Source organism: Schistocerca nitens, chromosome 4 (genome assembly GCF_023898315.1).
Source record: "Schistocerca nitens isolate TAMUIC-IGC-003100 chromosome 4, iqSchNite1.1, whole genome shotgun sequence".
Taxonomy (NCBI): domain Eukaryota; kingdom Metazoa; phylum Arthropoda; class Insecta; order Orthoptera; family Acrididae; genus Schistocerca; species Schistocerca nitens.
The window spans coordinates 276,839,613-276,853,567 of NC_064617.1; the positions used below are offsets into that span (position 1 = coordinate 276,839,613).

A 13,955-nucleotide genomic window follows, 5' to 3' on the forward strand; every position below is an offset into this window, starting at 1 on the left:
CAATGCCCTCGTATCGACATGTCCCCTGTTTACTATCCTTGCCAGCTACATGGTGAAATTACGCTGCAGCATCGCCCAGTGACCCATCGGCCCCCTAAGATCATAATTTTACATTTTCCGTCGATGCCTGTATGAATATCAATTTGTGAACAATTTGGTAACTCCTTCATGGTGCGTCCATTTTTTTCTATCTTTAAGTACATTCCCTATGTCAGAAGGAAGAAATCGCGTGTCTTGTAGTATTTCCACTGAGCAGAAAATTTGTACTCTACGAGTATTTCGATACAGGGTTTCGATTCCCTTTGCTTCTTCCGGTCAGAGACTAATGAAGTGAAGCCCTTACACTGACGCTTCCCGCCTGTGGAAGGACGCCATTCTGTAAAGATGGGTGATAATCGTAAGTAAAATTTGATCATTAATAAAATTTAGATAAATTTACTTTGAAAAGAGTTTGTATATGTGTATGTCATTCAGAAATATTTTGCTAAGCGTGGAATGTGGTAAACTAGCAATGTGTGTATTTAAGTTCTTGTGTTAACAACGTATTCCGAAATAATACTTTACAACAAAATGGACGCAGTTTTGAGTATATTTAACATTAGGATGTAATTAAAAGTTGCGCTGGAATGTTTGTATATTTGTCTGGTTGCTGGAAAGTTTTGTCCAAATTTAAATGTTATGATCAATATCAAGACAGCCGGTATTAAGGTGTGGTGTCCGTTCACCTTGCTTGTTGAACTTTATGTATTGATGGGAGAGAAAATTGGTGTAGTTCCCGAAAAGAAAGGAGTCTATACAATTTTTAACAGTTGCGTATTTTCTTAAAACTACGCTTATTCCTGGTATATGTTCGTCTGAAAGCAGTTCACTTATTTTGATGACTTGGTAACTTTTGCAGTTTCATTGAGTAAAACTGCAGACTTATTTTTCATAATTTTGCAAGTAAATCGTATTTTCCATTTATTTGTATGTTATTGATGTAAGTAAGTTAAACGGAAAGCCTGTGTCATGAGTAGTTTGCTGGGTGATTGTTCTCAAGATGATTAAAAGTTTTGGCGAAAGGTATTTGAAGTAATGGCTTTGTATGTATTAGTGGTATAGTCTTACAGATTTGATTATACGTTTTATCTTTTAATGCATCCTTTTCGTCACCTAACGTGTAAGAAAGGTGTAGGGAAGGTTGTAATGTTTCACTGCGTATATGTGGTTTGGGACAACAAATTTCTGGCTGCAACAGATAGGGAGGCATGTACATTACCTTCAGTGGCAAGTTGAAGCCCTTTGTGTCTAAAATACTTTTGATTATTTAGGCACATTGAAGTGATTTCAAGTGCATATTATATACACGTAGTCTTGTACTTGGTGTGCTATGTTATGTTGGATAGTAATATATTTGTGTGTGGTGCCGCATGGTAGTTCTAGACTGTTTAATCAGTAAGAAAACTGCATTTGATGTTGTGGTTTCTGTAACTTTATTAAGGTCTCGTCGTCACTTTGGCAAATGTGGTACTGCTAATGGTGTAAAGACACTAAAAAGCAGTTCTAGTCAACCAGAGGGGTCCTTTTTCTCCTGCCTTAATGGAAGATTCATTTTCAAGACTAGTAAGCTTTTCCTGTTTCAAAGCTAGCAAAATCTCAAGTAGTAGACGACGTTATGGGGCATTTATGTAAGCCATGGAGAATTAAGTATCTTTGTAAAAAAAAAAAAAAAAAAAAAAAAATTGTGTACTATTTGGTAACAAAGCAGAAATGAGCCAAAGTGCACTTCTGGTGGTGTAGCTTTTTTTGTGTGCTGCTGTTGACAGTTTGTCACTCATAGCCAAATATGTGATAGCATATGGTAGCCAGTGAGAAACAATCTAGGCTAATACTTCCCCCCCCCCCCCCCCCTTCCATGAATATGGCTCATTTGGGATCAGGGAACCCATATGAGTGAAACAAACAGCTAGGCCTATATCATCATCATATTGGTTGTTTCTGTGTAATATATCCAGGTTTATGAGGTTGTGATTAGGGTGGAACCTAGTGGCACAGCTTATATTGTTGCAGGTGAAACCATATAAGCCTATACTTTGTTGGTGAAATTGTGTGTGTGTGTGTGCGCTTCTGCTACAGAAAGTTAGTATGAATATTGTTTACATGTTTTTTAATGTGGCACATGTGTCAGCTATTGGTGAGTGGTTGCCTTTCCTTCATTTTATTTATTCTCGGTTCTTTGAAATCTGCACTGAGAAAATGTCATGAATCAGTCACATACTTAAACATGACCAGGTACACTAACCAGTATATTATACTGTTTCCTAATATGGATGAAGTTGGTCTGCTAAGCCAAGAAATAAAATCCAAGAGACTGTGAAAATTGATACAAACTCTCATCAGACAGGAATAAAAGAAATGGGCTATGAAAATTTAAGGACAGTTAAGTGCCCCAAATGAAATGAAACATTTTATTAGTACACTTACTTACCACATTTTCTATTTGCTGAGGAACACTTGAAGTGCCCCATACCTATATTTGGGTCGACAGAAGCGTCCGATCCCACGCGTCGGCTTTGACCCGTGATGTAAGGGTGTTGTGTGTGACGTCATGACGACGCGGAGTTTGGGTTGTGTGTGTGTGTGTGTGTGTGTGTGTGTGGCATGTTTGTAGATTTCATCGTGTTGTGGTTTGTTGTGCTCTCTGGTGGTATGTTCAGGGTTTTCGTTTATGTGGTGTAAAGGGCTCAGTTCGCTTTTGCTCATTATCCAGAATTGTTAGTGTCGGCTGTGTTTGTAGTTGAATTCGTTTCAGTGAGTTAACGATTTTGTGTGAAGGTTAATTTAGTGTTTTCCGCTGTACATCATGTGGTAATTTTAGTAAAATTAATTGGTTGTTGTTTTGTTCAGGAATGGGTATGACGGATAAAATTAAGTGCGCAGGTCAAGGGAAGTGTTCGGTCCCAATGTGTGGCTGTGTATGTTGATATTGGTATCAGGAGATGTTTTTGAGCTCTATAGGCCAAGGGAAATGTTTGATCCAAATTTATGGGATCGGGAGCTGCTGTTGAGCTATATAGGTCAAGGGAAGTGTCCGATTCCAGATGATATTGTGTTTAGTGGTATTTGGGGAGTTTTGTGATGTCGGTTTTTTTTTCGTGTCGTTTTGTGTGGTTTTGTATGGGGGTGGGTGTCTAAATTTGATTATATTTAGTTTGCCCTCACCCAAAAACACCCCATTTCCCATGCTTGTCCCGTTAGTGTCATTAGGCTTTTTGTGGAAAGTGTGTGTGTTTGTTTTTCGATGTATTTTCGTCCTCATAATGTGTACGTACCGACTTTATATGCGCCATATTGGAATCGTGGTTTATGGTTGTTTCCGCCATATTTGTGAGGTCATGGGTCAAAGCAGACGGGTGGGATCGAATGTTTCCTTATGAGCAGCTTTCGTAGGGATAAGTTTAATCAAATATAGGTGCTTCACTCATTTTACTAAGGTTTGTGTGAGATTTTACTTCATTGTCAAGTATCGTGTAAATAATGGTGAAACTCATAGCAGTCTCTTGACCCCCTGCCTTTTTGTTTCTGAAAGGATAAATGATACATGTTATGTAGAATTTTCAGCGATTCTTTATTGTGCAATGTTATTGATGCGCTTATTTAATTCCAGTTTATAGTAGGCATATAGTGTGTTTTGTGTTTGCATAATTTGCGTTTGCTTTAGCCACTGCAGGTTTCTTTCAAAGTGAGAACGAGCATGTCCGTCGCCATAGAGGCCTTGCCCCATAGCTGTACAGCAGCAGCCACATGGTTTCTGTAAGCCAGTTTCCAAAGCCTGTTTAGGGTTTCTTTACACAGGATCCCAAGCTTGGTATCAGAGGCCAAAGCTAGAAGAGGTTTCCTCTGATCTGAAGTTTATATTTACTTGAAGTACTTAGAATTTTTTACAGGTTTCATTAATGTGCTGTAGAATGTGAGGAAAACTGTACAGCCTGCCAGACCATGTCACTGATGGCGCTAGAATAACTGTAATAATGTGCTGTTTAGGAACCCAGCACCTTTCATCCCTTGATAGCCAGTAAAGTGAATTTTCTGGGCTATTTGGTTGCATCAAGCTTATTGAAGCACCCTTCTGTTCAATAGAAGTCTGATATTTCCAATCCACCACACACATTTTTTTTAATTTATTTTTTTAATACACATCGTATTGTGCTGGTTTGAGGTCAGGCATTAATATACACCCTAATTAATACACACTAATTTTGACCAGGAAAGGTGATGCATCATTCGAAATCAGAGGCAATCGTCTGCTCGTGTACAGTAGCAACCGGCAACAGATCACTATATTTGTAAAGACCTGATATATTTCTGATATGCATCCTTATTTCCAACACAACAAAAAATAAAATAATGCTTGTTTGGTATCTTAAATTGGGCAACATCTATTCTGAGAAACAAAAACTGCCAGTGTATTGCAGACATCATTTTGTATACTGTAATATGTATGCACAGATTGAATTCTAGGTATGTACTTTCTTTGGAATTAATATTTGGTAATGCCGCCATATTAAAATTTCAAAACTTAGTGTGGATTAATTTTGTTATGCCAGTATGTAAAAGTGCAAACTGCACACTCCAAACGTGTAGCTGAATCTGTTTGTGCTGCATCTCTATGTGGATAATGGTAAAACTCCACTGACGTCACTCTCGTCGCTATTACAGGCACTAGAAGTTTCGCTGGAACTGTTGTTGTTGTCTTCAGTCCTGAGACTGGTTTGATGCAGCTCTCCATGCTACTCTATCCTGTGCAAGCTTCATCTCCCAGTACTTACTGCAGTCTACATCCTTCTGAATCTTAGTGTATTCATCTCTTGGTCTCCCTCTACGATTTTTACCCTCCACACTGCCCTCCAATACTAAATTGGTGATCCCTCGATGTCTCCCGCTGGCACTATTGTCATTTAAAGTGATAATCATCTCTTCCACTGAAGTCTCCAAAGCACCTTCATCCTGCCATGCTCTTTCCATAATGGTGTTTGTGTGTGTGTGTGTGTGTGTGACGGCTTTCTTCCAGTCTTCAGAGGGAATGTGAGTAATAATAGCTTCTTTAGTGCGTGCTTCTACTGCGGAGAACGTAAATATTTGGTTGTTCCTGGCAACGTAAATTTTAATTTGGGCCCATATCAACTCTATAGGGTGGAAGTGGCAGTGGTATGGTGACATCCTGAAGATTGTAAGCCCATATTTTTTTTGCCAGTTCGTCGACTTCTTATTTTGGAAATTGCTGTTTATGGAAATTTACTTTTCCCATAAGCTCGACCTTCTTAATGTCACGAGATACATTTATGTTACGACGCTCAAGCCAGTGAATCATTTCCTCCTTTCGCTTTGCCGTGGTAGGTGCTTCATCAACAACTGAATGATATGGAGCATCGTCTAAAACAATTGTTGACGGTTTATCTAGATTGGGTATTAGAGCTTCTACGAACTACTTTGTGAGTGTAATGTGGTTCATATCTAAATGATGATCTGTCTTCTTCGATTTAAAGAGAAGACAGTTTTGTACGAAACCTTGTGAGGTGCCTGCATGCAGTAGAATCAATCTGCCCCACTTACCAGATGGCATCTGCATTGTTCTTTTATTTTTTCCCTGTTTGTTCCCTGATTAACTATGTGACCAGAATTAACCCACGTTTCATGGAGCCAAATGACTTCATTAACATTTATGCTAAATATTTGTCTTAAAATTTGCCATCGCCATGCAGCAATATCCTCCCTTTCCATCAATAGCTTACGGCCCCAAAATTGTTCGTAGTAAAATCTATGTTGTGCAGAACTGTGAATAACGATGTTCGATTGCCCTGAAAAAGCTGATTCTTTAAGTGTCACCGATAACTTTGGGGGTGTGGGATATTCCTTTCTGCACTAATAATTGTAAACATGGCGATGAATTGCATCCTCTGCAAATGAATCTAAATTCGTAACACACTTATCCATAGAACGTTTCTTCGCGGGAGTACGAAGTTGGATGGGTCTCCAACCTCCTTTTGTCTCAAACAGTTCCTTTCAAATTTTTACGACCGTGTTCTTGTTTATATTCAGGGCTGCTGCTGTTCTGTCTATCACCTTGCTAATGGAGAGTGGGCCACCATTAAGTTTTTCACTCTCAAAGTAGGCTCTTAACGAACAAACCATTTCTCTACACTGCTCTTGTAAAGCAACCCCCTGTCCACGAGAATGGTGTTTAACTTTTCCACTTCTAACTTTTGGTGTACTTTCTTCTGAGATGTTAAATAAGACACAACAAATAGCTGTCACAGAAACATTACGGTAACTCCTAAACTGCAATGAAACAAACACAGCACGCAGCAATCGCACAGACATACTGCAACTAAATCATGGCACAAGCGGTAGTGTTGTGGACTGAGATTTGGCAACTCAGGGTGTACGTGGCTGCTGGCCTGCGGCTACAGACATCACGGGATTGGCTGAATCCGAGCCGTGCCTCCGGCGTGACCTTCTCCCTTTCCGTTCCAGCTGTTAGTACTAAAGTAATTTTGAATTGAGTATACAGCAGATTTATGAAACCTGTAAAAAAAATTAAACCACCCTTACGTAAACATAAGCTTGGGATTCTAAGAAACCTATTCTACTTTTGGCCTGACACTTCAAGAATTGTATCATTCAACTTTGGATCCTGTGTAGAGAAGCCCTGATCAATATCTGGGGTTAAGAAACCTATCTTTAGCTGCTTCTGAACTGCTATTGGGCAATGTCCCTATGGCAATGGAGATGCTGGTTTTCTCACATTTAAAGAAATCTGCAGTGCAAAAGCCACCATGGACCATTGGCGTATAGCAATAGATTTATACGATTTTTCATCAGTACACAAATCTTCCGCACAAACTATGCAAGCTCCAAAATGTGCAGTACTTCAAACTGGAATTAAACTAGCACATTGATAGCTTTGAACAGTAAAGAGTTCGAAAATTCTCTGTAACATGAATCCGTTCCAAAAATAAGTCAGGCAGACTGCTGTGAACTACTCCAAAATTTGCATAACATGATAGTGGTGTAAAACTTCAACTTGTGTTGTTCATGTATATGTGTTACTGCTGTTATGCAGCAATTTTACTATTGTGATCTCTGGTGTCTTGGTAGTACATAGTTAAATTTTGAACTTTATAATCACTTTTATCCTGTGGTATAGCATAAAAGCAGGCTGAAAAGTCATTACAAGTTGCGGCAAAGGACACCCCTGTTTTGAATTTAGTTCTGACTCACTTCCTAATCAGAGCTTCTGATTTAACTTTCCTTGGAAAGCTCTAAACAATCGTAGACCATAAAAGATGTCAGAATTAAGAGTTTAAGCAGAATCTTGGCACATTTTCAATGACTCTACCTTGTCGTTCATTTCTACTTCCCTATATGCTCATATTGCAGAACCAAATAGTTCATGGTTTGGAACCTGATGAAATGTTTTAAAAGATTTTACAGAAGACTCTTCTGCAAAAGTGGGCTAAGAATATCAATTTTGACATTTTACAAAAATCTTTAACTTTGGACTCAATTCGCTAACTATTGGAAAGGACTGAGAGATTGATATTTTACATTCTGGGACCTTGTCTTGGAAAGTTAGCATGTGAAAAGTATCAGATTTATCCTGCAGTTACTTCTGGAGATATAAAAAGCCAAACTTATCATTTTTGAATTATTTATTTTTAATCCAAGTTTTGTTTCAAATTACCCATTTGAGATTATTCATGGAATCTTTTTGTATTATATCACTAAAGAGAGTGGTGAAAGTTGTACAAGATGGAGTTTTTTAAGACAATATTGCTGGAGATACTATGTCTCCAAAGTTGCTGAAAACCCAGGGGTGCCCTGTTGAAGGTTGTGCTATGAGATCCAACAAATGAACATATCTTGGAAATTAATATTTTGAGGAAAAATTAAAACTTTACTCATACTCACTGGGAACATGGGCAAATGTTAACATACAATTTCAGCAAAGCCTGTGATAAGTTGTGTGTAGGAACTTTTCTAAAATTAGACCACTTGGCATGGAATGGCCCAATAGGAACCTGAAGGAATATGCTGAAAACTTTTTGAGAGACATTTAAAAAGATAAGTGTATGAAGGAAACTAGAAACTGTTTCATTTTGCAGGATTGCATCATTTAAGATGGCAGGTAACTGTGATTAACAGCAGAGAACATATGGTGCAAGAATGTGGAGTTTTCTTCAAATTTTCATTGGTTAAGTCAGAAATGACAAATATTTAGTAACAAATGACAGAAGATTCAGTTATATAGAGGGAATGGGTGTATTTCATATCACAGGTAAATGTTCTTCACGTACACCTATCTCTCATAACTTTGACCACTTCCATTTCTTTCTCTGTTGGTCCATAATGGGCAGGGGCCATCAGTTGGTAAGTAATTTTGAATGTCAATAAAATTCACCAACAGCCATATACTTAAAGATATTTTATTTTATTCTGAAAGCAACCAGTTCCAGCATTTTGTTTGGCTATCTTCAGTCCCTATACATGTCTATCAAAATAAACTAACTTCTTGTTTAGCACCATAAATCACTGGATATCATGAATTCCAACTTCATATTTTTAAGTTACATGGTGCATGAGAGTCTAGCAGCACATTGATACAGCCACACTTCCGTATATAATTTTCCTGCATTGTTCAACTCCTGGTCAGTTATCTTCAGACACAAAGTACAAATGTTGCCAACTTTTAGAACTTGTCCCACGTCTCCCCAAGTTTTGTAGTTAATCTTAATTTCCATTCATGTTAGTTGTTTCTAATTGTGTTAAGTATGAGACTGTGAAATCAGAAACAGTATAAGTGTGCAAATCTTAATTTTTGCAATCAAAAGTAGTTATTTGCTCATTTGTGGACTGGGATTTTTGCATACGGAAACAATGCGTCAGGTGTGTCAATTTTAATCATTATTTTCACTGAACAAAAACGTAAGTAACACAGATCATAACCTTTGAAGCTAACATGAGCAATTAGAATGTCAAAACAAAATAAAATGATAACTGATCTTAGTGATAAGAAGGTGCATTTGTTATAAAACAGTTCTACACCCCTTCATAGTCAACATATCAACATAAGAAACTGGTCAAGCCTTGAGAAAGATTCACCGTAGTCACTGAAGAAATTCGAATCGCGAAGTTATTTCAGTTGAAGCATGACATCTGACCTTCCGGAAAGAAAGGTACAGATTCCGATCAGAACATCCATATACTAATTTCAATATGATTGTGTTTGAATGTTCGGTTAGTTTCGTTCTTTTGATGCTGTTTAACAGTGTTTCTAAATACTGCATTGTGCCTTGATTGTGTTATGCTTTGAAATATAAAGTTTTTGCAGTACTCTGGAAAATCAATTTTGTGAAGTGGTATTTCAGTAATCATGAAAACACAGTTTTTAGGTACTTTCATATCATATGCTACAGTATAGCTGGGTCAAATGGAATGTGCAGTATTAATCGTCAGCTTTGACCCTTATGTAACCAGGGTTGCCACAACAGGCTGTGTACAATGTGGGAAAAACCCGGGAAATTTTCGGAATTCCAGGAATTTTTCATTGTTTACGGTTTTCAATTAAATTAACTGGTAAGAATTGAGTCTCTAGCAAAGCTGCTGGAGAATGATACTGCAGCAATAAAATATAAACGAGAGGTGAAAAAATAATAAAACTTCAGTGGCAAAGGAAATGTGCCATTTGCAATAACAAAACAGCGTGCATGCACAAGCGTCTGCAAACAGCAAAAACATGTCAAACGCCTTAGGGCGAAGACTATGTAATACTTCGTAACAATAAACTGCTTTCTATGAGCGTGATGTCTCAACTATTTACATTAGGCTAGTTAACTAGTTGCCATCGGGCTCATGCGCATGGACAGTTGACTCGCATTTGAGCAGTACCTTCTGTCGCTTCCTGCTAGTTGAAGTGTGGCTGTTAGCTATATCAGCAGTAGCAGCCAGATGCCAACAAGAAACATTTTTCTCATGCGCTCTAGCTGCTAGATTCACGCATGCACAGGGTTGTCTTGAGTTGTAGTGGGGAGGGGGTTAGTCTCCACGTGACCCGTGTCTGCGTTAAGTGATTTCGCTGTTTCTTCTTTGTTTACAGCTCCCACGTCAAATGAAAACAAAACGGATTTCTGTGGCCAGTAGCGATCAAGTGAATTAAAGTACATTCACGTAATTACAGAGGGCAAAAATATATTACTGGTTTCAGTTTCCCGATTTTATTTTATTTCCAAGTTATTAGCAGTCAAGTATTAATCGCCTTGCAGAACTCTGAAGTTATTTTTGTCAGTTTGCTAAAGAAATTTGGCTTTATTAATTTTTCGGCTGAGGCAATCAATTTATTTCAAACGAAGTGTTTCATTCCACAGTATTGGCTAGTTCCAACTGTTCGCTAAATTTCAAGTGCACGTTTTCATCTTCTGCCGTGTATGGCATTATGCCATGATAAAGAACCAAATATGAGTTAGTACATTATTGGTACTCCCAGAAAATTTACGTCCCAAAAACCATACTGAAAAGCTTATGTAGATGTAGATCATATAGGACCTACTTCATTGTGAATTTGGAAAAAACCAATGTGCACTTAAAGCCAAATTATGCATTTTAGTGTGTTTACAAAATTCCGATACTCTTAGAGTATCCTCTAATGTCATGTTTCTTTTATGGCGTAATGTAAACTTTCTTAGTGCTTTATACATATGAACAAGCGGGCTTCCCACACCACTGCAGCTGCTCACGCGCAATAGCACCTGTTTTCTGGCGTGTTCTGGCAACTGTTAAATCGAACCTATTTCTAACAGTCTTGGGATAGTGTCTGAAACGGTGGTTGGAAAAGCGTCACTTTCAAAGTAAATTTCTTTTTAAGCAACATAAATCGTGTTACGCGTGAGAAAGTGGGATAGATTTCTTAAATCAGAGAGTTTAAAACTTAACGCTTTGAAGACCAGCCACTTACAAGAATTTCGAGCCCAGAAGACCATACATGTATGCCTCTATTTTAAATTTACTGGCACTTTTGTGTGCAAAAAATATCAATATTACATGTGAAAGCTTAGCAGTTCTTGTTGCTATACCCTGTATATTAATGTGAACCATAAACTTTTCCTCTTTGTGTGTTTGTGCTACGTAACAGCGATCTTGCTGTTGGCTGACTGTAACATGTGTCTTATGCTCTGAATATCTGCTGTCATCAGCTGGCGAAATCACGTTGCTTGAGATAAGACTGGCTTACAAAAGGACATCGTAATCTCGATTTCAACGCTCCAGAAACTAACGTCATGTGTTTGCTGCAATTCGAATTTATACTTTCGTAATACGAAAATATGCAGCTTATATGTTGCTGCACATAAAGTCTTTCCAAAACTTCTCTCCTTTTTCTTCATCATAAGTATTTCCAAAACTTCTCTTCCCCCTCCCCTTTTCCGGGAAGTTCTACGCCAGCGTATAAAACATTAACCATTCAAAGGATTGATAAGTTTTACAGTTGCAGGGAATAATCTGTGGAAAACCTACTGTCACTTAGTACGGAAAAAGTGTATTTTCGCCCAGGAAAAAGTATATTTTTTTGAAATGGGATATCTGGGAAAAATCCGGGAATTTTTTTTTCCTTGTCCGCGTATACACCCTGCACGAGTTCTGGAAATCTGGGAATGTCTGGAAAATTTGAGGAAAACACTGGTAAAATCTCGTTTTTGTCTCTCTAAATGAAATGGTTTGTTTACTGAAATGTATTGCATCGTTGCTGGCTGGGCACAGATGAGTATGTGTGTGCTGCTTCCCTACTCCCTCATTCTTATTGCTTCTCCCCTTCCTACCATTCCCCTCAGCTTGCAGTCAGTGCTGCCACCATTTCTTGCCACTGGCATAGCAGGTGCCGACGAGAGGCAGGGAGATCTTGAGGAGTGATGTGTTGAAATCGATTCTCGGAGGTTGTTGACACGGTGGCCAGACAGTGTGCATGAGTTATCTGTGTGTGTGTGTGTGTGTGTGTGTGTGTGTGTGTGTGTGTGTGTGTGTACACATGCGTTTTCTGACAAAGGCTGCGGCTGAAAATGTAGTTGAGTGTGATTGTCATTTCTGTTTGCCTATTGGTGGCTCAGCGATCATCTTTTCGATAAGTTGCTACCTATTCTCATTAGTATTGCCTATTAGAGTGTTTGCGCAAGTTATCCGTTGCATGGGTTGATCACCGTGGACTTGTTTCATCAACGTGGTGTCTGTGACGTGGATAGCTGGTCACGTGATTGGACTTCCATGGCTCGCTAAAACTGCAGGCCATTTCTGCAGATATCTTTAATGGATTGGGCCTTCTGATCTGAAGCCTGTCATTTCCCACTAATGTGCAAGCCCTGCCCATCAGATCTAGTCTCACCAATCTGCCTCCGTCCAGGTCTGTTTGTGTGTGGCATAATGCAGCGGATTTTAGTGGTGTATCCAAGGACCCAGGACTGCACGCCAGAGGCTACAGGTGATGGATTTCAGGAATTGCAACTGTCTCACCACCAAGTACATTGTACAATGTGTTGTTTTATAGACATTTTATTTGTTCTAGTACATTTTGGCACATCAAAATAATTTAATATTTTAGAAAGTATGGATAATAATAAGAAAATTTTGACAGTCACTGGTGGTTTGTACGCTACATACTCATATTTCTCAAAAGGAAAATTGCACAATACCTGTAAAACAATAAGACGTAACACAGTGGCTAATAACTGACAATAACTGTCAATAATGAACATAGTGGAACCAACATTTTATTGGGGTCATCTATAGTGTTGGCTTGCACACATCTTCCTTGCCTTATATACACTTCTTTCTAGAGGCCTACTTTTTTCTGAGGTTATTTCTGAAATCAGTGAATGTATTTTACACACATCTTGCAACTCCAAGGAAAAGTGTATTTTTGTCACCAAATGTGTGTTGCTTTATTGACGTACAATAATAACAGTTGTCTTCATGAAATGCATATACCATTTTGCTTACTTTCTCCATCTAAAACAGTACATTACGAAAGATGTTGATGTTATTACTTAAGATTTTAGCTCACATGGGGATAAATACACAAGGCCTTACATTTTGTCGCCTTACGTTTTTACTTACACTTGAGATTTCAAAATTTGCAGGTGAAAAAAATTTGTCTGAAAATCAGGGAATTTCACTTAGGAAAACTTGCGACAAACCTGGTAATTGTTTTACGTGACTTCCTGATTGGGCGTACTTGAAATTTACTGTGTTTGAAGAGTGTGTTTTGTAGTCTTTATTTATGTAGTAGCTTTCTCTGGTGTATATTTCGGATTAGCTTTTGAATAGTGTTAGTGTGATTGGTCTGGTGGAGTGTTGTTACATGTTGTATATGACTTATGTGCTTCATATAGGAATTGAAGTTTGGAGCTTTGTTAATGTTATTGCAGTGCCAGTAGCTATTGGTAACAGATTTTATTCCTGGATTTGAAATTGTTTGTTCAGCGTATTGTTATACCTTTCGCTGCTACAGACATGCTCTGTGCATTGTGTGCTGATTGCAGCTTTGTTGTGACTACTGTTCACCAAATGCTGAAACCTGTGCTGAAATCTGATGATCCAACTACTATGAAATACTAACCATCTGATTTCAAGAAAAGTATTAGCTGAAAAATTAATTTGTGCACTTCTTATGGTCTGATACCTTTGCATGATAAAGGGCTGAATTTCCTTTCATTACATATGTTACTGTGCTGCGTCAAATGAAGCAGAACACTGCACCAAACTTAGAGACCTCGAAGAGGTAAAAACAAATTGTGTCCAGTTTCTGTGTGGTTGCAATATATGAAATGTAAATATCAGAAATTGTGTGATCCGAGCAATCGTCACATTTTATAAGCTGTTAAAGATATCAAAACAGTTTTTTTGCAAGTGATACGATGCAAAGAGGTACATGT

At 38.2% G+C, this 13,955-nt stretch overlaps 1 protein-coding gene across 1 annotated transcript in view; it reads left to right on the plus strand.

Annotated features, from left to right (window-relative positions):
• Nucleotides 1-266: 266 nt before the first annotated feature.
• Nucleotides 267-13,955, plus strand: part of LOC126253069 (RNA-binding protein cabeza-like) — a 75,652-nt gene continuing 61,963 nt past the window's right edge. The window contains exon 1 of the mRNA XM_049954159.1: nucleotides 267-397. Coding sequence (XP_049810116.1) covers nucleotides 385-397 — 13 coding nt within the window. The 5' untranslated portion in view covers nucleotides 267-384. The remainder of the gene's footprint in view (nucleotides 398-13,955) is intronic.